At 45.6% G+C, this 26,678-nt stretch overlaps 1 protein-coding gene across 1 annotated transcript; it reads right to left on the bottom strand.

The window, feature by feature from the left end:
- Positions 1 to 811: 811 nt before the first annotated feature.
- SPSB1 (splA/ryanodine receptor domain and SOCS box containing 1) lies at positions 812 to 22,875 on the bottom strand. The gene is made up of 3 exons (XM_087702036.1): positions 22,673 to 22,875; positions 8,402 to 9,195; positions 812 to 1,499 (listed from the first exon to the last, which is right to left on the bottom strand). Exons 2-3 carry the CDS (start codon positions 9,093 to 9,095, stop codon positions 1,372 to 1,374), a joined length of 822 nt encoding a protein of 273 aa, XP_087558162.1. The 5' UTR covers positions 9,096 to 9,195; positions 22,673 to 22,875; the 3' UTR covers positions 812 to 1,371.
- Between the last annotated feature and the right edge of the window lie 3,803 nt (positions 22,876 to 26,678).

The raw sequence follows: 26,678 nt of genomic DNA on the forward strand, positions 1-26,678 counted from the left end.
ACAATCCAGCGTTTTTAACATTCAAAACAATGCAAAATGTATATACATATACACACACACGCACGCACGCACACTGTATCTATATATTAACATTTCCCCCTCCAAATAAGAGACGCTCCCTGTACCAAACACACATCAAAGAAAAAGAACACACCTGTAGACCAAATTGGGTGGGTGGGACATAAGAAACAACACACAAATGTTTTCCCCACCTCCATTTAAGGTTAATAAAATATGTGCAAATCAAATCCCTTGGAAGGCAGTATCGAAAATAAATGCTTTTTCTCCCCTGCTGGTTGGATCAAGGATATTTGCTAGTCTAGATTATCACACCATTGCTATCCTGCGATGCCCAATGGATCAAGGATATTTGCTAGTCTAGATTATCACACCGGGGGGGTGGGGGCTATCCTGTGATGCCCAACCAGCCCAGGAAATGGAGGAGGGGGGTTTACGATTGAGCGCACACCCCAAAACTGTATTCTGGGTCAGCCACTGAATTTGAGCCCGACTATAAATGGCATTTTAGTCCGGTCGCGAACAAGGAATCCACGATGGGACTTGGCTAGCGGGCTTAACCACCTTCCCCCACAATTGAAAGACCCTCCCCCATTGGAGTCTGAGGTTTCTGGCACCCCAAATTCCCAGCCAGCTATGTGGGTGGAATCCCCACGTGCCCATTCTTCCATCCCTGGCAAGGACGAATGAAGTAAAATGGTTTTTAGCCGGGGGGGGAGGGGGGATGCTTAGGGCATCCCTCCCTCCCAGCCCTCCACCCTCCAAATGATCTTTATATCCCCCGCGCCCCCCCCCCCCCCAATTTTCATTTCAAGTATTTTCTCCAGCAAGAGACGGGAGGGTGAGCCATGCAGCAGTGAGGCCGGGCGATTTGATGGGGGCACCAAGGCACGGTGGTGAAGGCAGGGAAAAAAACGGCCGAGGGCCCGATGTGGAAGGAGAGCTCCAACAGTGGCTCGTGTCCCCCTCAAGGCCACCAGTCTGATTCTGTGTGCGGGCCTCATCCCTTTCCCCGCATCCAAAAGTTGGGCCCGTTGTCCGATGCTTGCACCTGCGCCATCTCCAAGATGGGCGAGCCATCCCCGGCTCCACAAAAATCCACAGGACCGCCCCCCTTTCGTGGTTGACGGACGAGCGGGAAATTCAAACGAGAATGCAGAAACGTTTGGCTGGAATCTTTTCTGGAAACAAATCCCGGTAGGATGTGATCTTGGAAAAGGAGATTTTCTGCTCGCGATGTGGCCCAGGGATGGGGTGTTGGAGCAGATGACGAGGCCCCCATGATTTTGACTCAATGAATCCAACAGAAATTCGCTCCTGCAAGAGGTCTGTCCTTCCGATGTTCAAGAGGTGTCATTGGTAAAGAAGGTAATTTTTGAGAGATTTGGGCAAAGGCAGCGTCGAGATCTCACCCAGCCGGTTCTTGCCCAAAGCGAGGCGCACCGAACGCCGGCACAAGTCCATCAGCGGTAAAGGTTCAGCTAAAAGGGAAACAGATCCAAAATTAGCACCATTTACAGACCTGGAACTAAGAACAGTCCAAATTCAACCAGCCGTTTGGCTGCACAGACACGTCGAGCTCTTTCAGTGAGCCCAGCTGTATCCCGGATGTCATTGAAAACAGACAACGTTGGCGCAAAATGGCTGTGCTTGTTTAAGATTACGATTGATCGCAGAGGCAAAATTCTTCATTTAATTTGCTGGAATGGGACTGGCTTCAATCTAGGCTCGTGTTTCTCAATCTCAGCACCTTTAAGATGTCTGGACTTCAACTCCCAGAATTCCCCAGCCAGCACGCGGAATTTTGGGAGTTGAAGACCTCACCTCTTGGAAAGGGAATTCTGGGAATTGAAGTCCACACATTTTTAAAGGTGCTGCGATTGAGAAATGCTGACATTCGTTAGCACAACATCAAATTGCCAATAGAGTAACGTTCCTGTTGAGAAATGCATTTTTCCTCTTAAATTACCCCAAATTCCTCCTCTGCTAGACCCAGAAAACCTCTAGGTTGCCACAGGAGGAATCTGTCACCTCCCCTCCTCTTTGGGCGTCTCCTCACAAATCTCTACCTTTCAAAGCGACAGGTGGATTTGATTTAAATCAAGTCCAAATCAAAATCTCCTGCTTTTCTTCTGTTCAGGGGCTGTCCCAACCTTCTGCAGCTTAATGGTTGCTTCTCTTGTTGCCAGAAAAATGAGCTTCTCCTGGATCAATCAGGGACTTTGCGATGTCCCTGAGATCAGCAGGACGTCCCCTTCTCTATCACCATCTCTACGGGACGGTTTAGGTTCAAAAGGACCGGCCAGCAGCAGAGATATTGACAGCAATCTTGGAGCTCCAAGACATCAGCCCCTCCCTCCACCAGTCCCAATATTGCAAAATATACAGATTAAACAGATTAACAGAGTTGGAAGGGACCTCATAGGTCATCTAGTCCACTCCCCCGCTCAAGCAGGAGACCCTACACCATTTCTGACAAATGGCAGTCCAGTCTCTTCTTGAAAGTCTCAAGTGATGAAGCTCCCACAACTTCCGAAGGCAACTTCTGTTCCATGGGTTGATTGTTCTCCCTGTCAGAAAGTTCCTCCTTATTTCCAGGTTGAATCTCTCCTTGGTCAGTTTCCATCCATTATTCCTTGTATGGCCTTCAGGTGCTTTGGAAAATAGCTTGACCCCCCTCCTCCTCTCTCTGGCAGCCCCTCAAATATTGGACCCCTGCTCTCCTGTCTCCCCTGGTCCTTCTCTTCACTAGACCAGCCATGCCCAGTTCCTGCAACCGTTCATTGTATGTTTTAGCCTCCAGGCCCCTCATCTTCCTGGTTGCTCTTCTCTGCACTCTTTCTAGAGTCTCAACCTCTTTTTTATAGTGGGGTGACCAAAACTGGATCCAGTACTCTAGGTGTGGCCTTACTAGGGCTTTATAGAGTGGTATTAGTACCTCCCTTGATCTTGATTGTATCCGTCTGTTAATGCAACTTGGGGTTGCATTGGCTTTTTTGGGGGCACTCCTAGCTCATATTTAGCTGGCTGTCCACTAAGACTCCAAGATCCCTCTCACAGTCACTGCTATTAAGCCTGGTTTCATCCAGTTTATATGTGTCCTTTTGGTTTTCCTTACCTAAGTGTAGGACTTGACTTTTCTCTACATTGAATTTCAGTTTGTTAGATAGTGCCAGAGGTGGGTTCCTACCAGTTCGCACCAGTTCGGTAGAACCGGTCCGTCAAATCTACCGAACCGGTTAGAAGAGGTTCCACCAGTGGACCCGGAAAGCAGGCCACACCTACAGAAGAGGTTCCAAATTTTTTTGAAACCCACTACTGACACACACACACACACACACACACACACACACACACACACACACAGACAGAGAAAGAGGAAGAAAGGAAGAAAGGAAGAAAGGAAAAAAGAAAAAAAGAAAAAAAGAAAGAAAAAGTGAGAGAGATGAAAGAAAAAAAGGAAAAAGGGACAGAGACAAAAGGAAGGAAAGAGAGAGAGAGAGAAAACACATGGCCGGCAAGCCACTCCCACCAGGTCACATGGCCGGCAAGTCACTCCCACAAAGGAGGCCACACCCACAGAGTAGGTGCGAAACTTTTTTGAAACCTACCACTGGATAGCGCCCAATGTTCAAGTCTGTCAAGATCCTTCGAGAACTTGAGCCTATCTTCTAGCTTAGTATTTTCTGCAAATTTGGTAAGTTTCCCTTCTATTCCCTCATCTTATGAAGACATACCATCTCGGGCTACACAACTAAGCTCCATTTCATGCTGAATAAACAAAATTATGAATGTATCTTAAACAGGAAACGATCTTTAGATAGATTTTTTTTTACTCCAAAAGGCATTGTGTTAAAATAATTTTGATTTTTTTTAAAAAAAAACAATTTAAATTTAAAAGCAAAAATCCGATTTAAAATTTTTTTAAAAAAAAAATCTGATTTTTCAATTTAAAAATCATCGATTTTTATCCACCCTGCAAAATGAGCTAAGATGATAGAGATGGAAGGAATCTCTATCTGGTAAGTAAAGTTTTGTCTACCACACCGAGTTGGAAATTTAGCGGCGTCTGGAGGGAAAATTAGCAGAGGCCAATTTCGGATCTTCTCCTGCCTGAGAAAAGTCTCATCCTGTTGACTAAACTTTGCCTTACTCATCCCACTTAAAAGCAGCACCTGCAAGAAAACGTCACAAATATTGGCAATTAAGCCTTTTTATTTCTGCAGTGACTGATTTCTCCCAGCTGCCTGTTTCCTCCTCAGGCAGATTTTTTCCCAAAGTTGGCTGCCAATGCCAAAAATCCTCAATCATGTGCCACCGCTAAGCGGCACGGGAAAACACTGGGTAAGCATTTTCGTCTATGTCAGAATCGGGCACCCACAATGGCCTCCCCCCCCTGCCCCCCAGTGGACAGCAAGCAGGGCTGAAAAAGTACCGCCAAATCTCTCGGATTCAGAAGTTCTGAATGAAGGATTTGGAAAACCCCGTGCGAGAATATTTCCCTAACTTTTCTGCCTGAAATTCCGTCGTCGTTTAGAAATCATCTCTTACGATCACACTGTAGAGAGTATTTTAACTTACGGCACCTGTGTCTGGTTTGCCAATTGCACAGTGGCGGATAAGGCAGTGCTCCAGAGGGTCAACATCATTGCCCAGAGGATCCTGAGTTGCCCTCTCACCTCTTTGGAAGAGTTTTATACCTCCCGCTGCCTTAAGAAAGTTCAAAACATCCTTAAAGACCCATCTCATCCTGGGCACTCCCTTTTTCTTTTTTGAACTATTACCATTTGGCAGCCGGTACAGGGCGTTAAAAACAAGGACGAATAGGCTGAAAAACAAGCTTTTACCCCTGGGCAGTAACTGTACTGAATTCTACTGTTTAATGCAATATTAATGCAATGCCAGGGGCTTCAATTCAATTGTATAGAATGTGAAGGAGTTGTGTTTTTGTTTTATGTATAATGCACACTGAAGATGGGATTTAATTTCGTTGTGTGAGGTGCAATGACAATAAACTATTTTATAAAACCTGTTTTTGTCTCGCTTAAGGGAATCCCTACAGTTGTTAAGCCAATCGTGCGGCCATTAAGCGAATCTGGCCACCTCCACAGACTTTGCTTGGGGATGCAAATCTCAAGCTACAACACCCCCCCTCCCACACACACCCCAATTTCTTCCCGTGCCCCCTTTTCTCTTCCTGGGAAGAGAGGAAATCTTTTTCCTACTATCCAGGATTTGGAGAAAACCCAGGCTGTTCCATTTCCTCTGCCAAAAAATATCCCCATTTGCAAAGGATAATAAAAACCCACTTGGGGTTTTGCACCTAGTTATGCGACCCCCGAGCAAGAGGAAGTTGGTTGGAATTATCTTAAGATAGAAATTGATTTCTGTGTAAAGTAATATTTGATTTACGCTGCTTAATTTTACTAAGAAGGGGAAGCTTGGCTAGATAATTTAGATTTACTGTTTGAAAAGGGGGTAAAGAAAGATCATTCATCCTGTGTAAAATTTTACCAGAAGGGAAAGTTTGATTATTTGTCTGTAAAGTTATATTTGAATATATGGCATGAACCACGTTGCTTAAATTTTATCGGAAGGGATCATAAGGTTTAGGAAGAGGAACGGGAGAACCTACAGAAGGTTGGGGTAAATAGCAAAGAAGTAAGAGACGAGAATAAAATATAGATAGAATGATTTATACTATTTAAACATAGATAAAGATGGGGGGCTGAGATCAACACAAAGAGTGGTTTCTTTTTTTTTTTTCCCCCTTTTCTTCTTTCTTTTTTTCCCTTTTTTCTTTCTCTGTTTTTTCTCTGTTTTTTTTTCTTTTGATATATTATTTTTTTATTTTTTATTTCATTTTTTTTAATCCATATGTACACAAGATATTTTAGACAGAAGGTAGCGCCAGGTGTGGGCCCTGGGAAGTCGAGAGGATTAGGGATGGGGATTTGTGGGGGGGTGGGGTGGGGTGGGTGTTAATATAGCCTTAATAAGAACAAGAATGTATTTATATACGGGGTTTTTTTTGTTTTTGTTTTGTTTTTTAATTTCCTTTTTTTTTTTCCCTTGGTTCATTTTACCTTTATCAGATCAAACAATACTCGAATAAAGGCATACACCAAGGAGGGAGGTAGAGGGAAGGAAGAGGGAGGAGTAAGGAAGGAGTAAGGGGAATGTAAGGAGTAAGGGGAATGTAAGGAGGGTGTCTGGGGAGTAAGGGGAGAAGGAAGGTTTGAGGGGAAAGGGAAGTAGGAGGGGAGTGTTAGAGGGAGAAAGGAAAGTTGGAGGGGGTAGATGGGGTGTATGGAGGATGGAAGGGTTAGATGGGGTTGTGAATGATGAGTTGTGTTTCCTTTTTATCTGTTCGTTTTATTCCCTTTTTCTTTTCTTTTTTTTTTCTTTTCTTATAGTGAATACCCTGTATATAAATGATTGCAAATGGAATGTGAAAATTGAATAAAATATATTCAAAAAAAAAAAAAAAAAACCCACTTGGGGGTTGGCTAGGCCAGCTGATCAAAATTGTGCCACCCACTAGGAATTAAGAGGAGAGACAGACAAATGCAAAAAAAAAACCAAAAACACCCACCCAGGCAGATTCTGGAGAATTATGACTCAGTAACTGGGGTCTTAAAACCCTTTGTCATTAACGGGAATTTGTCTGCATCCAGATAAGCCAACACCAGCTGCCGTGTCTTCATTAAAACAACAATAACAAAAAAAGCCGAGGTGGCGCAGTGGTTAGGGTGCAGTACTGCAGGCCACTTCAGCTGACTGTTATCTGCAGTTCGGCGGTTCTAATCTCACCGGCTCAAGGTTGACTCAGCCTTCCATCCTTCCCAGGTGGGTGAAATGAGGACCCAGACTGTGGGGGCAATATGCTGACTCTCTGTAAACCGCTTAGAGAGGGCTGAAAGCCCTATGAAGCGGTATATAAGTCTAACTGCTATTTCTATTGCTAAAAGCAGAGATGGCAGGATTTTTTAAAAAGCCCATTTCTTCGTGTCCCCTCTTCTCAGCAAAACTGGCTTCAATTCTCCTGCGAAAATGGGGAGCCCTGGTTTGAACCCCCCCCCGAAATAGCATCAAGAAGCAAGAAAATCAAGCCAGGATCGAATTCCCACATAATCGGTGCCTTTCATCGGGTAGAGATGAGCTTCAAAGAGCAGATTGTGTAGAAATCAGCACAGACCATTCATTGGGGTGTCCCCAGAAGTTGCACAAGAAGCCCATCGCACCCAGTGTGTGAAAGGATGAGAGATGGGCGGAGAACCAGTCAGATAAATAAATAAAAGATGGTTGAAAGGGGAGTACAGAAAGTGTGGTGGCCCGCCATCAAAGTTGGCAACAGATTTGGACGGCGAGGAGGTTGGGGAGGAAGATGGGCCAGTCCTGAAGTCTGGGGAAGGCTCTGTGTCGGAGGCAGAGAGGGGGCCAGGGCCGTCTGACAGTTATCAGCTGCTTTCAGAGTCAGACATCAGTGAGGCAGAAGAACAGCTGGAGCCTGTTCCCAGGGTGCGCATGTGCAGTTGCCAGACGAAGGGAACAGCGAAAGAACAAGGGTCGACTTGGGAATAAGGCCACAGGTGGACGATGAATGGCCCCTCCCAGAGGAAATAAAAGAGGAGCAAAAGGGAGTTTGCAGGAGTTCGCTTAATTGGTTTGTGACTTTTCGAGACTCCTTGCCAAGTTCTGCAGAGATCAGCCTGGCAGCTCTCCAAGCCAGATAAGGTCTGTGACCGTAAATCCTCCCTTGAAAGACTTTGCTGGATGCGAATGAGCAGAATTCACAGTCAATTAATAAAAGGGGGGATTGTCGGGACCAGGAGTTTGCTTCCTGCTCTTGGGAAGCCTAGGTCAGAAAAGAAATTCTTCAACTTACAACAGTTCATTTAGAGACCGTTCGAAGTTGAAGTGACTTAGGAATGTTTCCCCACTTAATACCGTTGCAGCATTCCCACAGTCACGTGATCAAAATTCAGAGGCGTGGCAACTGGCATGTACTTATGACGGGTGCGTCACGCGCTCCCCTTCTAACCAGCCAAGGCAAGGGGGAAGCTTAGATTCCCCTTAACAACCACATTCCTCACTTAAACACCACGGCGAGAATGGTCATTGAAAGGGAGCCAAGCTCACTTAACCATGGCCTCGCACAGCAACCGAAATTTTGCACGAAGTCGTGGTCGTTACCTCTAGCAATGGACAAGAACTCACGCAGAGAAGCAACAGGCAGCCTCCTTTGGGGTGGGAAAAGAGGTTAAAAGGGGTGTGGGTGAGAAATAACGGATTTAATTATCCTCAACGACAGAGGCCGAACTTTGAAGGACATTCCTAAGGAGGTTGACCACCAAAGGCCACGAAAAATAAAGACACTTACGATCGAGGCCGTTCAAGTATCGCATCTGGATTTCGCAGTGGCCCCACACGGCGCTCACCACGGGGTAGAGCTTTTTCCCTTTCAGCCCCCGGAAGGCTACTCCCATGTACTGTCCGTCCACGATGAAGCTGAGAGTACCGTCGTCCATGTCCAGCACCACCAAGAACGAATCCGGCACGATGAAGGTCTCGTCCGTCTCCAGGAACGCCGGATAAGTCTTGCTGGCTTGGTTTTTCCCGTCGTGGTAGAGTCGGTTGCGCCCCAGGTCCCAGCCCCAGGACTCGAGGTTGTTCCCGATGAGGGTGGTGTAGCCCACCGAGTGCAAGGGGGCCTCGGCTGTGGCCACGCCCACCACGGCGTGGGTCCCCCGCTGCCTCATGGCCCAGGTGATCTGCCAGATGTGGAGCCCACGAGTGTAGCCCACTTTGCCCCGGATGGCGTCGGTACTCTGGGCCACCGGATGCCGGTGAAAAGTCAACTTGTTGTCCTCCTTCACGAAGACGTTGAGCGAGCGGTCGTCGTTGTTCCACGAATGGAGCAGCTGGACGTCATAGGAGACAGCCGGCATGTCCAGCAGGAGGTCCAGCCGAGCCGGCTTGTTGTAATCCAGCCCTTGGAGTTCCTGCTTCAACGGCCGGCACACCGCATCCTGCATGTCCATCGTTTTGAACCCCCCTGTCACTTTTTGCCCCATGGTTCAAGGCCCGCCGCTCAGCGATGGGCATCCGGGGGGTCAGCTCGCTGCTCCGAGACCTCGCGCAGATGTCACTGTGGACGGCGGCGGTCAACAGCACCTAAGTGGGTGGAAAGAAAAACAAGGGGCAGAGTTAAACATGAAAATTGGTGGCTTTGCGAGGAGAGCGGTTCGGGGCGTGGCGGTATCTCTGGGGAGAGACGAGAAAGACAGACGTTTTCCCCCACTACCAACCACCAGCAACGATCCCGGGATGAAAAGGAGAAGACAACAGGCCTTAACAGAATGGAACATCTGGCCCTGACATCCATCGGAAGCCTCCAGATGTTCCGAGGTGAATGCCTTTCAGGCCGGGTTCCAAAGTTCCACGCGCTGAACTAAGAGGCCCATCATCCCCTTCTTCCAGGAGGATAGAGAAGTATGGCTTTCAACTGCCGGGGGGGGGGGGGGAGATCTACCCTCTCATGATTCCCACTTCCGCCCGGAGGGGATGGTTCGATCCAGTAGGGGGAAATCCTTTAGGTTCTGACAGGTTCTGGAGAACCGGTAGCAGAAACTTTGAGTAGTTCGGAGAACCAGCAAATACCATCTCTGGCTGGCCCCGCCCGCCATCTATTCTCTGCCTCCCGAGTCCCAGCTGATCGGGAGGGAATAGGGATTTTGCAGTATCCTTTCCCTGCCATGCCCACCCAGCCACTCCCACCAAGCCACCCCACGCTCACCAAAGCGGTAGTAAAAAAAAAATTGAATTTCGCCACTGGTTCGATCTCCATGCCACATTCTTCCAACCGTGAGACGTTTCGGTTTCCTTGGTGTAGAGCACTCCCGCCCCGGCTCTAACCAAGATGCACTCTGCACATGCTACAAGTACCTCCCACTGGGAAGCAAAGATATTTTTGGAGCTTCTTCCCGATGAGAAGCAAGCGTTTATTCGTACCGTTTTATTGGTAAGGCCACACTTGGAATACGGCATCCAGTTTTGGTCACCACATCATAAAAAAGATGCGGAGACTCTAGAAAGAGTGCAGAGAAGAGCAAGAAAGAGGATTAGGGGACTGGAGGCTGAAATATATGAGGAATGGTTGCAGGAACTGGGTATGAAAAGAAGGACTAGGGGAGAAATGACAGCAGCGTTCCAATATCTCAGGGGTTGCCACAAAGAAGAGGGAGTCAAACTATTCTCCAAAGCACCTGAGGGCAAGACAAGAAGCAATGGGTGGAAACTAATCAAGGAGAGAAGCAACTTAGAACTAAGGAGAAATTTCCTGACAGTGAGAACTATAAACCAGTGGAACAATTTGACTCCAGAAGTTGTGAATGCCCCAACACTGGAGGTTTTTAAGAAGAGACTGAACAACCATTTGTGTGAAATTCAATGGGGTTTCCTACTTGAGCAAGGGGTTGGACTAGAAGACCTCCAAGGTCCCTTCCCAACTCTTGCTATTCTCTTATTTCAACTCAATCCCTCGCTTGCTTCCCGAATTGTGGTCAACTCACATTCTCTGGATTCAAACACGGGATCGGACAAGCAGCAGGGGGGGAAAAAAACCCCTAATCTTCCAGCCCCCCTTTCCCCCCTCCCCAAAACGGAAAGAGTGCACATTCGTTTTCTAAGAAACATGTTTGAAAGACGAACTGCCCCATTGAAGTACTGCCAGCTGCAGACTGGTTAGTCATGGAAAGAAAAGGGGGAAAAAAAGAAGAAGAGGAGGAAAAAAAATGAGGGTGTGAATCAGGTTCTGTGTTAAGGCTTTTTTACACAACACACACCGATGTGTGTATCTAAAAAAAACCTAACATTGGAAAAAGCGTGCGGCGGGAGCAAACGGACAATGTTAGAACAATTAACCAGGGGAAGAACTGGCCTCCAGAAGTTGTGGGTGCTCCATCATAGGAGGCTTTTAAGAAGATGTTGGATAACCCTTTGTCTGAAGTGGTGTAGGGTTTCCTGCCTAAGCAGGGGGTTGGACTAGAAGACCTCCAAGGTTCCTTCCAACTCTATTCTATTCTATTCTCTGTTCTATTCTTTATTCTAGTCTGTCTATCCTACATTCTACTCTATTTCTATTCTATTCTATATTCTATTTCATTTCATTCTCTATTCCAGTCTGTCTATCCTACATTCTATTCTATATTCTATTCTATTCTATTCTATATTCTATTTCATTTCATTCTCTATTCTAGTCTGTCTATCCTACATTCTATTCTATTTCTATTCTATATTCTATTCTATTCTCTATTTTAGTCTGTCTATCCTACATTCTATTCTATTCTATTCTATTCTATTTTCTATTCTATTTCTATTCTATTCTCTATTCCAGTCTGTCTATCCTACATTCTATTCTATTTCTATTCTATATTCTATTTCATTTCATTCTCTATTCCAGTCTGTCTATCCTACATTCTATTCTATATTCTATTCTATTCTATTCTATTCTATATTCCATTTCATTTCATTCTCTATTCTAGTCTGTCTATCCTACATTCTATTCTATTTCTATTCTATTCTATATTCTATTCTATTTCTATTCTGTTCTCTATTTTAGTCTGTCTATCCTACATTTTATTCTATTCTTATTCCTATTATTTCTTTTCTTATTCCTATTATTTCTTTTTCTATTCTATCCTATTCTAACCTAGCCTAACCGTATGGAGTGAAAACGCATGAGCACCCTGATGTCAAAAACCCGAAAACTAAGTTACACAGAAGTTTTCAAAGTCCCAAGAAAGAGGCAAAATCTTTTCTCCTCTAGCCATAGAAAGACAAAATTTGGGGGCAGACCGATTCAGATTTCGAGGCTCTCCTTCCCTGCAGCCAAAACGATTACGCCAAGGTTTTTTTCTGTCTTCTTTTTTAGAGAGAGAGAGAGAGAGAGAGAGAGAGAGAGAGGGAGAGAGAGAGAGAGACTCTTTCTACGGGCTGACGATACGCGAGAATCGCTGCGGAAGGACAGAAAATCTGCCAGAGGAAGCAAAAACGCCACTGAGTCTTCCTCTATTTCGAACAGACTGTTCTTTGGAAAAATAGAGGTGGGGGGGGGGGGGAGAGAGAGACAAAAACGGCTCAGGAAAAACTGCCCTGGATTTATTACATAACTGGCCGTTTGCAAGCTGGCTTTCCGCTAACAGGGATGCTGAGTTGTTGATTCGGAGGGAAAAGATATGCGATTGCCCCTTGATCCTGGCTTGTGCCCAAAAACCTGGTTTCCTCGTAGCTGGCTCGAACGAAGGAAGGAAGTGGGGACTGGTTTTCGGCTCCCGCTGAGATGATATAATAACAGAGTTGGAAGGGACCTTGGAGGTCTTCTAGTCCAACCCCCTGCCTAGGCAGGAAACCCTATACAGTTTCAGACAAATGGCTATCCAACATCTTCTTAAAGGTTTCCAGTGTTGGGGCATTCACAATTTCTGGAGGCAACTTCTGTTCCACTGATTAATTGTTCTCACTGTCAGGAAATTTCTCCTTAGTTCTAAGTTGCTTCTCTCCTTGGTTAGTTTCCACCCATTGCTTCTTGTTCTACACTCAGGTGCCTTGGAGAATAGCTTGACTCCCTCTTCTTTGGGGCAACCCCTGAGATATTGGAAGACTGCTATCATGTCTCCCCTAGTCCTTCTTTTCATACCCAGTTCCTGCAACCGTTCTTCATATGTTTTAGCCTCCAGTCCCCTAATTCTCTTTGTTGCTCTTCTCTGCACTTTTTCCAGAGTCTCCATATCTTTTTTACATCGTGGCGACCAAAACTGGATGCCGTATTCCAAGTGTGACCTTACCAAGGCATTATAAAGTGGTATCAACACGTATTAATACCCGAGCCTTGCGCTTAACGTTCTTGGCAAACCAAGAGGCTTTTTAAAACCTCAGTTACTACAAACCCCATCACCAGCATTCGCCGACAGCTGTGGCTCAGTGAGTCCAGTGCTGGATTCTCATTCTTGTGGCAGGGAGTTCCACAAGCCCCAACCAGGCAGGATGGTTTTCCATGGCTGGGAAAAGCCAAGCAAGAGAGGGTTAATAGCTGTTGAATCAGGGTGACTCACGGGCCGGCTATTTAATACCCCGTGCAAAGCTTTGGGAAGAGAATTCAGGTCTGGTTCTCACGATGTGCCCAAAGTTGCTTCCTTCCCAGCCATAAAAACAGATCCAAATAATTATAACAGGCCGGCAAAACAAACCCCAATTATCAATGTTTTTAGGATGAACTGGCAATCCTTTCCTTGAAAGGGGTCATGGGAGGCAGCCCAAAAAACGGGGGGGGGGGGGGCATGCCCAGCAGGTGAGCGCGCCAAACCCACCGGGATGCACTTTGAAAGAGGTACTCCTCGACTTACGACCGCGACGGAGGCCACGATCTGTGTTGCTAAGCGGGACCGTTGTCAAGCGAACACGGAAAGGTTTTTTTTTTACTGTTTTACGAACTTCAGCGATTTGCTTAGCGAACATGGCAGGAGAAGTCATAAGACGGAGCGAAACTCACTTAGCCAATTTCTCACTACATGTTGGCCTCAAGTGTGTCGTAAGTCGAGGACTGCCTGCATTTTTAATTGTAAGTTCAAAAGAGATGTACGTCAGGTGGATGGGCTGCTGCCCGCCCTTTTGCTAATTTGGAAATAAAATATTGTCATTTCTTATACGTTGCATCCACGATCTCCCTTCCCTTGCCTGATCTCCAGGCACATCAGTTCCCCGACTGCACACCCAGGACATTGTACTATAACTCCCAAGGCCCTACCAGCAGTAAAGAATGTTGGGAAACGTAGGCCAGGCTCTTCTAAAGTCACCAAGCCCTTCCCTTCTTTCCCAGAGTTCAAATAAATCTGTGCTAATTTTAACCTTCCCCAAATGGATCCATTTGCAAAGGAAAAGAAATGCACCCCACCCCGCTTTTAATCCCAGGGTAACCAGAACCCCAAAACCAACTTTTAAACATCGGGGGGAAATAATTGACTAAGAAATAGGCCAAGAAGATCCACAGTTACAAAAAGCAAAGAATAATTCTCGGCTAGCTAGGGAATTCTGGGAGTTGAAGTCCAGGCCTCTTCAAGGTACAAAATGGAGAAGCATGGCTTCAATTGGCTGGCTAGGGAATTCTGGGAGTTGAAGTCCAGGCCTCTTCAAGTTGCAGAATGGAGAAGCATGGCTTCAATTGGCTGGCTAGGGAATTCTGGGAGTTGAAGTCCGCAAGTTCTAAAAGGGCCAGTGTTCTCCATCACCTCTGGCTTCAATCAGCTGGCTAGGGAATTCTGGGAGTTGAAGTCCAGGCCTCTTCAAGTTGTAAAATGGAGAAGCATGGCTTCAATCGGCTGGCTAGGGAATTCTGGGAGTTGAAGTCCGCATGTTCTAAAAGGGCCAGTGTTCTCCATCACCTCTGGCTTCAATCAGCTGGCTAGAGAATTCTGGGAGTTGAAGTCCAGGCCTCTCCAAGTTGCAAAATGGAGACGCATGGCTTCAATCGGCTGGCTAGGGAATTCTGGGAGTTGAAGTCCGCAAGTTCTAAAAGGGCCAGTGTTCTCCATCACCTCTGGCTTCAATCAGCTGGCTAGAGAATTCTGGGAGTTGAAGTCCAGGCCTCTTCAAGTTGCAAAATGGAGACGCATGGCTTCAATCGGCTGGCTAGGGAATTCTGGGAGTTGAAGTCCGCATGTTCTAAAAGGGCCAGTGTTCTCCATCACCTCTGGCTTAAAGTCTAAAGTCCCCCCCCCCATTTTAAAACTAGAAACATCGGCGGTTGAGCAGGATAATGTCCTAATATTACCTCTCATTCCCTATTTTTTCATTATGCAACAATGTAGTTGGCCTCCTTTGATAATTAATGGGATGTAGTCCCGTATTAAGGCGTATTGACACATGGAGAGGATTGCCATCAATAATTATTATTTCTAATATCGGCTTCTCGTTTCTCAGCCTGACCACGGCGTTTCCCTGCCCAGTCCCACACGCGGAGGCGTGCGCCTTCTCGTGGCTGGGCTCGCTCACCGACATCCTGGGAGCCGTGGGAAGCTATGGTGTGCTACCCGTTTGCCAAGCCACACAAATAAGTGTTGCGAAGGCCACAATAACACCCAACCATTTGCCTATCGACGTTCTGCAGCCTGCTGCATCAGTCCCTTAAACCATATTCCAAGGATAGGTGTGGGTGCGTGGGCAAACCTGATTTGGCAGGGGATGATGGGCCATGTGTTGCTTGCTTGTCTGGGCCCCAGGCTGATGGTTTTTGCTGAATAAGGTTGTAAAAATGCTATGCCTGTAGCCAGTCCTGGTTTGCCTTGTTTAGCGCATGTACGAACACACACACAAACATATGGTTTTTTCCGAAAATAAGATCCAGTCTTATATTTTTGGGGCAACAAAATAAGCATTAGGGCTTAATTTTTGGGTAGGACTTATATTCGGAGAAACGTGGTAGGTAGATAAGATAGATAGGATGGAAGAAAGAGAGGGAGAGAGAGAGAGAATGATAGACAATAGATGATAGGAAGACAGTCAGTGAGAGTGGGGAAGGAAGATAATTATAGATAGAATGGAAGGAAGGGAGAGAGAGAGAGAGAGAGAGAGAGAGAGAGAGAGAGAGAGAGAGAGAGAGAGAGAGAGAGAGAGAGAGAGAAAGGACAGACCAGGTGAGAGAGGAGCAGGAAAATAATTATGCACAGACAGTACATGATGGATGATGATGATAGATAGGATGGAGGGAAGAGGGAGAGAATGATAGACAGACAGACAATAGCACAGTGAGAGGGGGAAAGGAAGATAATTATAGACAGTAGATGATGATGATAGATGGATGGATGGATGAATGAATGTATAGATAGATAAATAGATAGATAGATAGATGATAGAGAGAGAGAAAGAGAAAAAGAGACAGGGAGGGAGATTGTGATTGAAATTATTTCAATACAATGTATGTATGTATGTGTGTGTGTGTGTGTGTGTGTGTGTATATATATATGAGAAAAAGATGGTATGAAAAAATAAATATACATTTATGTATTCTGCCCCCTTTCTGGAGAATAATTATTCCCCCTCCCCCATCTTCTTTGGTCTTTTTTAATCTCCAAATCATCATTTTAATCTATTCCCTTCTTTCAACATAAACAATCCCCCCCCTTTAAAACTCAAAGCTGAACCTTGTGACACCTTAACCACAAGAGTTCAGTTACCTAATTTTTTTTAAAAAGGTGTTTGCACATCAAAAGCAGTCCTTAACCAGTATAGTAGCATTTTTAAAAAAGGCACAAGTTACTTCACCCCCGCCAACAAGAGTTGGCAAAAAAAAAAAAAGATAAAACTTTCTAGATTTGAGCTTTCCTACATATCAAGTATGTAGGGCTTGATATGTGGCTCAGTGGCTAAGATGCTGAGCTTATCGATCAGATAGGTTGGCAGTTTGGCGGTTCGAATCCCTAGGGCCGCCTAATGGAGTGAGCTCCCATGACTTGTCCCAGCTTCTGCCAACCTAGCAGTTTGAAAGCACGTAAAAAACGCAAGTAGAAAAATGAGAACCACCTTTGGTGGGAAAGGAACAGTGTTCTGTGCACCTTCGGCGTTGAGTCACGCTGGCCACATGACCATCGAGACGTCTTCGGACAGCGCTGGCTCTTCGGCTTTGAAACGCAGATGAGCATCGCCCCCTAGAGTTGGGAACCTACATATGCATGAGGGGACCCTTTACCTTACATATCAAATTAAGAAGAAAAAAAAGGATGCGGGAGAAAATTTGGACTTAAATCGAATGCATCTCAGTCTTCCAACACTCCAAGCAATGATTTGGGGATGAAACGGAATAGAAGCATCATGGTTTAATTTCCACCTGCATCAAACAAGTGTTTGGGCTCTTGATCTGAGCAAGCCTACTCCCTGTCATAGTTGCATACTCCTAAGTATTCAAATGTTAACCACCCAAAGCAAAGGCCTACCTGGTCTGGCTACGTAGGTCAAAATGAAGTTTCTAGTCCTCAGTATCTCTCTTATGGAATTCCCCCCTCCGAAATAAAAAATAAAAAATGAGTGTTTCAGTTAAAACCGCCTCTTAACTGTCAGAACACTTGGAGGTTGTGTGGATGACGTCAAGTGACTAATAAATTATTGTATGCTTTCTGAAGCATTTCAAAAAACAAATGGATGCAAATTCTTGGCTCCATTCGTCTCATTTGTCCAGCAGCTGAAAGCAGGACAAGAAGCAATGGATGGAAACTAAGCAAGGAGAGAAACCAACCTAGAAATAAGGAGACATTTCCTTGCAGGGGGAGAACAATTAACCAGTGGAATTATTTGCCTCCAGAAATTGTGGATGCTCCATTACCGGAAGAAGAGATCGGACAACCATTTATCCAGAATGGTACATGGTTTTTCCTGCTTGAACAGGGGGGTTCTGGACTAGAGGACCTCCAAGGTGCCTTTAGATTCTATTATTCTGTAAACATTTCTATAATTTATTCCCCCGGCCCTGTGGAATGATCTTCCCACAGATATCCGGACCCTTCCCACTCTCTCGGCCTTCCGTAAAGCCATTAAAACCTGGCTGTTCCGGCAGGCCTGGGGCTGTTGACCCCAAAATATGGTCCAGCCCCACTCAGAAATGGAGTGCATGGTGTGTTTTTAAAATCTTTTCTTTTCTTCTTTTCTTTTTGATTGTATTGTCAGCCGCTCGGAGTCCTACGGGATTGGGCGACATATAAATGTTAATAAACTTCAAACTTCCCTGCTTCTTACTGTCAAGTGGGGGATGGACACCATCCCCAGGCAGGCTGGATTTTGCTTGCAAAATGCAGGAAGATCACCCTCTTCACTGTTTATTTTGTTTTTTTGCAATCAAGAAGCTAGTCCTTAGTGACTGCAAAAGGAAGAGTTTTTGCAAACAAGCAGGGAACAGATTAGGGTGGAGCGCAATTTCTCTGCCTCATTCACAAAAAAAGAGGAAGCAGAAAACTTAAGGAAAAAGCACCCTCCAGATTCTTACCCAGGGTTGTTTATTTTATTTTTTTTTGAAAAAAATCATAGCTCAAGTTCATCTTTTAAACATTGCCAAAGATTACACCCTGCCAACGCACCTAGGAAATTTCTGCCTCCCATTAGATAACAACCTTATGTTAATCGAGTCTTTCCCAACCCAGTTAATTTCCAAAGGCTGCCTTCCTACATTCCTGCTTATATTCCTGGCTTATTCATCATCTAAAGAAGTGGAATCCCGATTGATTTTTAAGGGACGAATCAGCCTGCTTTGCATGCAAAATTAATTCAGAGGCCATAAATTCAACGACTGTTGGAAAAGCCATAAATTCAACGACTGTTGGAAAATACACAGCATTGTCTTCAACAGTGTGGCTTAAAAAAGCTTTTTCACAAACCTAGGTTTTATCCTGGTTTAATGGTTATCCTCTCCCATCCCACCTAGATTCACAATTTTACCCTAAAGCACGTTGACTATATCAACCATAGGATTGCCGCAGCCCAGCTCCATTGCGTTTCTCCCATACGGGAGAGAGAGAGGGAAGGAGGGAGGGAAAGAGAGAGAGAAAGAAGGAGGGAGGGAGAAAGAGAGGGAGGGAAAGAGAGAGAAAAAAAGGGCGGAAGAGAGAAATGATAGTATGAAAGTTTTTCTTTTTTATTGTTGCTAAACGTAATATTTCAAAATCAGAAAAAAAATGAAGGGGCATAAAAGTACATTTCTCACAGGTTTCTTAGAACAATTAGCTGAACTCTGCCTTGTTTATCATTACTTTATGATCATTAATCATATTAAATCATAGTAAAACCTCATTATTCAGGTTAAATTTGTCGTGTCACTTATTTGTGATAAATAAGTGGGTTTTGGGTTGCAGTTTCGGGCACCCTAAAAATTTCACCATCACTAATCTAGGATCACCCCAGGAATATCTCTGCAAGGTGAACCTAACAAAAACTCCCAGCATCCTTTCTATGCTTTCTAGGCCTGCTGGGAAATGTAGTCTAGCAACATCTGGCTTAATGCCTGGTTCATACTTTTTGGAGCTTGCTTCTAATTCCCCTACTCTGGCTGCAAAACCACCATCCCTAGGTTAGTTCCTTACTTGGTTACCGAGTTCATATGTTCCCATTTAAATCAGGTTGGTTAGGAAAAGGGTTTGGCCTTCCCAGACAAATGGAAACATTTGATTTTTCAGCTTCCTTTGGGGCAGGTGACCAACAGCTGTTTGGGGAAACGGGCAGGATGGCAAATTAATCAGCAAAACTTCCGGCTGCCAAGCAGACCTTGAAACCCCAAACGGACTCCGCCAAGCAATGCCACGCCCCAAAGGATAAAAAAAAAAGGAAAGGAAAACACCAAGCGCTCACGTGCTATCCAAAAAAATAATAATAATTGCATAACTATGTTTTGATGTTATACAACAACAGCAAACAGTTGAGAAACTAAAGACGACAATAGAATTGGGAAAGGAGGGAACGACGATCTCTGAAATAGCGACGTTAAATCAAGATTAATATTGGGATTTAGTGAATTGGCTTGGGAGAGGGGGGAAGAATCTTTCTCACCCCCCCACACGCATCCTTTCCCTGCCTCCCAAAATTTCAATTTTTAAAACGATTTCCTGCTGAAATTCTGCCAGGTTGAAACCTCAAGGAGCCTGCGTGATTAGTCCTCCAAAAATTAAAATATCCAATTCTTCCAAGGAAAGCTGCAAACATGGTAAGAAAACATTATGTCGGTTGCCCGATTGCAGAGATATCACTTAAAAAACAAAAAAGAGTTGACTAACTTAAATAAATCAGGACTCCTGACTTAAAAATAACCACTGGCGGGTTATTACAGCCAGGTTTCCTAACCTTGGCAACTCAAAGGTGTGTGGGCTACAACTCCCAGAATCCCCCCCAATCCCTGAATCCCACTGGGGAATTCTGGGAGTTGTAGTTCACTTCCAGCAGCCAAGATTCCGAAACTTACTGAGTCCACTCAATGCAATTTAGGCCAAAAACATGTATTTTTCTGCTTTACTTTGCAAACGGTTTAATTACACCAATATTATTTGCAATTTTCTAGACCTTGCAAAAAAGAACAAATCCATCCATTGCATTTATGCCTTTCGGTTCATCAAAATGCAGACCCTTAGTTTAGAAAACAACCTAGGAAATCCACACAACCCCTAAACTAGAGTTTTGTCCAACCAGCATGCGTCCACACACAATTTGCCAATCTGGATTTGCAGGATATTTTCTCAGCCCATCCTCTCGCAACAAACTTCGCATTTTAGTCCATGTTTTGTTTCTAAAAGGAGAACATCCAAAACCTGAGTAGCCGCATTCCAGCTGCCCCGGTACTCCAGGACTCCAACCCCCATCATTCCCTGGCATCAATTATCCCCATTATTCCCTACCACTTAGTTCTGCAGGACAAGGATCAAAACCCAGCTTTCCTTTCCCCACTTCCAAAACAGGACGGAGCAGGGACTCCTAACAAAGGGGCGACTGGGGGAACCTCTCCCCACCACATTGCCTTGTTTGGCCCTCAAGAGGATGTGGCCGTAGCCAATCATGGCTTGTTTAGCTGCCTTTGTAAACCATGGCTTAGCACGCAGCAGGAACTAACTTAATTCAGAGTTTCTTGCACTTGTGGTTCCTGACTTATTCAAAAAAAAATGTCTTTGCTGTGTGCTACGAAGAGGGCAGTTTTTCCACCTGTAGGAACTTGTAGTAGAGGAGGGTCCCACTGGCTGGGAATGATGGAAATTGTAGTACACAAGGGGATCCAGCCAAAAGACAAGACAGGTAAGTTTAACAACTCAAAGGAAAAAAAAACACTTGTGTCCATCCCACCCATCCTAAAATATATATATAAGAAATTAGAAACATTAGGAAATAAATCAAATGCAAGCTTTAAAACAGAAGCCAGGTTCAAGTCATCACAGCAAACCATTGTTTATTCTGAACATAGCTTATCAGAGACGCAGACCTGGCTAGATTTTTTTTTTAAAAACACAAGCACACACAAAGGTTTTTGAATAAACCACCCACCCATCACACCAAGCCACAGCTACTTTTCAACCATCATTTGACCAAGAAGCCAAGACACATCCACCCAGCTTTCAATCATGGTTTGCTGAATAAACCATCATGAGCAGGCTCCCAAATTAGCAAGCAGCTCCCCATTTCAGATAGTTGTTTGTAACTTTGCATTATTAAAACAACAAAAAAACAAAAAAACCCCCACGTACCGGCCTACCTTGCAGGGTTATTGCACCGGCCACAGCAAGTTGCTATATAAACCAAGTGGTCACACCATGACAAATAAGGGTGAGGCTGATTTAAACTGCCGGCCTGCTTACTTCCTATCTTAGTCACCGATATACTATGCAGCTCTGGAAAAGCTAATTATTAGCAGCCGTATCTTTAAAGGGGTATCACCTCTGTTGCAAATATTCTAGCCCTTAGGCCTTTCAAGGTTTTTTTTAAGGTTTTAATGGCTTCTGAAAAGGCAGCAGGTCAGAAATTGCAGATTTTAGGGGGGAAATGTCCCCCCTTTTTTTTCTTTTATTCGCAAGGGCTGCTGAAGCTAAAGTCCAGGGGGGGGGAACCCCCAAAATAGCGTCCCAAAGAGAAGTGCGATGCAAATAAAAAGACAAGGTTATGCAAACAAGGAATATTGCTCTCTTAGACCGGGAACTCGCTCAAAGGTGCAACAGGCAGATTTTCACCTCCCTCCTTCCCCTAATATTGCAAATAAGCTTTTCGCTCAATGAATATATCAAGGACTTTGCTTTGTTTTTTTAAAGCCCCTAAAAAAAACGCTTCAAGCTCAAAAGAAAGGGGGAGTTTAGATCTTTATCTCCCCCCCTTTAAAAAGCTTCCAAGACCCAAGTGCAGAAGTTTATTTATTTTTTGCAGGATTTTCAAACTGTTGCATCTCCCTACCAAACCCTCCAGGGTGGATTCGCACAACCCCAAGTTAGAAGAGCAATGATGGCCCAAACTTGGCTTGCTTTTTTTTTTTAGCCCCCTCCTCCCTCCCAAGTTTGTTCCTCCTCCGGCTTGGGTGTGTGTGTGTGTCTCAACGCAAGGGTTGTGTGAACCCTGGGTGGGGGTTAATTTTGTAAGCCCATCTCTCTCATACACACACACCACCCCGAGTTTGCAACTCGGGGCTTGATTCAAACCGGCTTCCGCAGGTGAAAGATGCGCGATCAAAGCTGGGAAGGGGAAAAAAATGCAGGCTTGGGGGGGGGGGGGAACCGGGCAGAAGCCCCCTCCCCATAGGCCTACCTTGCAGGGCTGGACAAAGAGGCATCGGGTCTTTCATCCAGCCCCCCTCCCCCCCAAATTGGGGGGGCGTCCTTCGCTTTCAAAGCCAAGCCCAGCAGAAGCAAGCGCGCAAACTTAGTCGCGATCCAAGGCTCCAATTGCCTCCCCCCCACCTGCAAAAGGAAGCGAAGTTCCCCCACTCCCTTAATCCGGATCAGAGGTGGCAAAGCGCAGCCACCTATCAGAAATGAGACAGGGTCTCCTGCTTGAGCAGCGGGTTGGACTAGATGACCTCCAGGGTCCCTTCCAACTCTATATACGGTTTGATGGACCCTCCCCACCCCGGGGAGTTGTTGTTTTTTTTGCGCACCTTCGCCGGGCTGTGACGCCGAGCATACCCCTCCTCTCTCTCCGGCCGGCCGGCTTGCAGACGGAACCCGCTTTTTTTTGTCTTTTAACGTGCGTCTGGCATTCGGGTGGACCCGGGTCGTGAGAATCGCGCAGCAGATTCGACCCCGCGGCTCGCCCGCAGGCCGGAGTCCGCCGCGGGGGCGCCGAGCGCTCTAATAGCAGCGCGTTGCATCACATGAGCCGCGAAGCCGCCCAGCTCTGGCTCTGCTCCTCCTTCTTAAGGGCGACCGGCAGAATAGGATCGCTAGGATAAGGATGACAAAGAGTTGGGAGAGCGAACCTTTGAGGTCATCCAAACCGACCCCCGCTGCTCAAGCAGGAGACCCTGCACCGTTTCTCTGTCCAGGCTCTTCTTGAAAGCCTCCAGTGATGGAGCACTTGCAACTTCTGGAGGCGAGCTGCTCAATCAAACCATCAGAAAATAAGAGTTGGAAGGGACCTTGGAGATCATCTAGTCCAACCCCTTACTCAAGCAGGAGACCCTATACCATTTCTGACAGATGGCAGTCCATTCTCTTCTTGAAAGCCTCCATTGATGGAACACCCACGATTTCTGGTGGCAAGCTGTTCCACTGGTTAACTGTCCTCAATATTAGGAAATTCCTCCTTAATTCCAGGTTGCTTCTCTCCTTGATTAGTTTCCACCCATTGCTTCTTGCCCTGCCTTCAGGGGCTTCTCTCTCTGTGACACCCCATCAAATATTGGAACCCGGCTATCATATCACCCCTAGTCCTTCTTTTCATTAAAACCCAATTCCTTTGAAATAATATTTGTAGCTCTAGTTTTTAGATTTTGGCAAGTTTGCTCTACAAACTGGTTTCAAAGTAGTTTCCCAACGTTTCATTACCATTATCATCAGTAGAATTGACTTGTCCTATGGAATGGTGTGGTGAGGCTGTGAGTTCAATCCTAGGTAGAGGCAGATATTTCTCTCTCTGGCCAGCTTTCCTTTTATCTTCCTCGAAGAAAAATTAAATTTAGACCAGTGTTCCTTTTCATTTAAATTGGGAAGTTTTGATAGTCCCCCCCCCCCTTGCCCTGGAAGATAGCAGATTCCTTTTATAAAGAACTGCAGCTGTTTTAACACTCTCAAAAGCAGCTTTAAATGTTGACCCCTGAAACAAAAACAAAACTTTTTCTCTTCCCCCCCCCCTTGTGTTGGAAACATTAAAGGCAGTCGTGAACTGACCTGGCTGCACCTTCCCAAGAAGTTAAATTTAAATGGGAAGCTTTAAGTTTCTAGTCCTGAGTGAACTGATTGAGGAAGGAAACACGGCATTTTTTAAAAATAGCACTTGATATAGGTAAAGGTAAAAATTCCCCTCGCACATAGGTGCTAGTTGTTCCCGACTCTAGGGGGCGGTGCTCATCTCCGTTTCAAAGCCGAAGAGCCAGCGCTGTCCAAAGATGTCTCCGTGGTCATGGGGCCGGCATGACTCGACTCCCGAAGGCGCATCAAACGTTGTTCCCTTCCCAACAATGGTGCCTCCTATTTTTCTACTTGCATTTTTGACGGGCTTTCGAACTGCTAGGTTGGCGGAAGCTGGGACAAGTCACGGGAGCTCCCTCTGTTACGCGGCGCTGGGGATTCGAACCGCCAACCTTTCTGATCGACCAGCTCAGCGTCTTAGCCACTGAGCCATCCTGCAGCACTCGATATCAATGCTATCAAACTCGTGGATCGTTTCCCCGTGGCTTTAATAGGCTTTTCCTTGAAAAATAAAATATACTTGCCTTTCCGCAGTTATCTGCGAGGTGGACCTCGAGGCATTTAGCAAAACTTCTGGGCTGCTCTCTTTAGCAAAACCTCCGTGGTCCGAGGCAGTCTATCTGTCCATATGAAAGCAACTAGCATTCAGGACAAGGATGGGCATCAGCTTGGGGGAAGCGATGGCAGGGAAGTGGGAGATACATTATGCCCATTTTATGGACGGGGTATTAATACGGGTAGGCTATCGTCACCGTAGCTGTGTGCACCACCGATGCGCCAACTTTTCCCCCGTGTCATAAATTGTCTCTTGCCTTCCCTTTGGCGCAAATGTGTGTGTTCTTCCTTATCTCCCAGCAGCTGTTTTCAGGACCCTTGTGTATCACTAAAGCTTGTTGTTTTCTTGCGTGGTCTGCCGGCTGACATCAAGTACACCACGCATCGGACAAAAAGATCTCTGTAACGGATGCCACCGACGACAGCTGCCAATCTGACTCAAGGAAACAGCGTTTTGGTGACCTTCTTAAGTCATTTTTTTGGAAAGCAAGACTTCACATCTTCAACCCCGTTGCACAAGCCAAAGGCAGTGTGTGTGTGTGTGTGTGTGTGTGTTTCAAAACTAGGCAACCGTCCACGCAATGCTTACCACTGGAGACACAACAGCTGGCCCGCTCAACGGTGAAACACAATTCACACGCCAAGCTTAGCTGTGGAACGGAAGCAACCCAGGACCCCAACTTGAACCTCCTTGGCTGCAGGCAGTCTATCCCGAACCCAGAGCAAAGTCAGCGAATGCAACAGAGCAAACAATTTATTACTATTTTCTTTTTACAAAAATTTTTTAAAAAAAGAAATGATTTCGGGCGTATAAAATACTGAACATCGATCCTTTTAGGACAGAAGACGACGATTTCGTTTAAAAATATCAGTAGTATTAAAAAATCGCAAGTGGAAAACATCGGTTTAAATCACGAGTTTTAAAACAAGGCCGCTTTAAGGGGGTGTGGTGGACCTCAACTCCCAGAATTCCCCACAGGCTGGCTTGGGAATCCTGGGAGTTGAAGTCCACACCCCTTAAAGTGACCAAGCCTGAAAACACCTCTAGCAGGAAAATAGCTCTTTAAGGCACTTTCTTATTATTGCAATAATTCCAGCAAATATCAGTCATCTCCAGTTTAAATTCGGAAAAAGCAAGTGGTTTGTCCCATTTTTTTAATGCTAGTGTAGCCTTCTGTAAATTGCTATCCTCAGGGCTTGAAAGACGATAGTCCCTATCACCCCCCCTGTCCATTGTGTGCAGCTTCTGTTTTATTACAAAGCATTCTATCCAGAAAATTAAAAATTCGGAGAATTAGGAAAGGGCACCACCTGGTGGTAAAGTTACATTTCTCTTATATATTTTTTTCCTACTCACTTGCCCCAAGTCAGTTTTAGCAACTGTTCTGACACCGAATCAAAACCAGATTGCAAAATAAATCTCTGATCTGGAGGAGAATTATGCTGGTTTGAATTGGAGGGGCACCAGGAAAGTTACCAACACTTAGTTTGCTTAAGGATAAAGGCTCCCCTAGCACACATGTGCTAGTCGTTCCCGACTCTAGGGGGCGGTGCTCATCTCCGTTTCAAAGCCGAAGAGCCAGAGACGTCTCCATGGTCATGTGGCCGGCATGACTCAACTCCCAAAGGCGCACGGAACGCTGTTCCCTTCCCACCAAAGGTGGTTCCTATTTTTCTACTTGCATTTTTTTTACATGCTTTCGAACTGCTAGGTTGGCAGAAGCTGGGACAAGTTAACGGGAGCTCACTCCATTACGTGGTGCTGGGATTCGAACTGAATTTCTGGAAGTAACTGTCTTGCAGGCTGTATATATTTTTTTTTACCTGGGGTTGAACGGCAGGGAACTCTGCAAGGTAGGTTGTTTAAACAATTCCCAAAAGGGGAAACTGAGGCACACAGCAAAGTTGTTCCTTGACCAGGAAGGTAGAAAAAGAACTGAAAAATATTTCCCTCTACCTGATTGAAACGTTCCAGAGGCCAATCTTAGCCAGTGGAACTCCATGCCACGAGGCACGGTGAATGAATGCCATCTCCGACGGCTCAATTAAGAAGAATTAAATTAAATTAGTAAAGGAGGAGGAAGCGGCCCTCAAGCACTCCACGTTTTGTTTCAATGAAGCTTATATTAGGCTCCCCACGGCTCCTGACAAACAGAGAATGAGGCCACTTCCTGGGTGGGGTGTAAACGTGGCTGGCTG

This window comes from Thamnophis sirtalis, unplaced genomic scaffold (assembly GCF_051295495.1).
Source record: "Thamnophis sirtalis isolate CommonGarterSnake01/CBP01778 unplaced genomic scaffold, rThaSir2_p1.2 scaffold_15, whole genome shotgun sequence".
NCBI classification, from domain to species: Eukaryota; Metazoa; Chordata; class Lepidosauria; order Squamata; family Natricidae; genus Thamnophis; species Thamnophis sirtalis.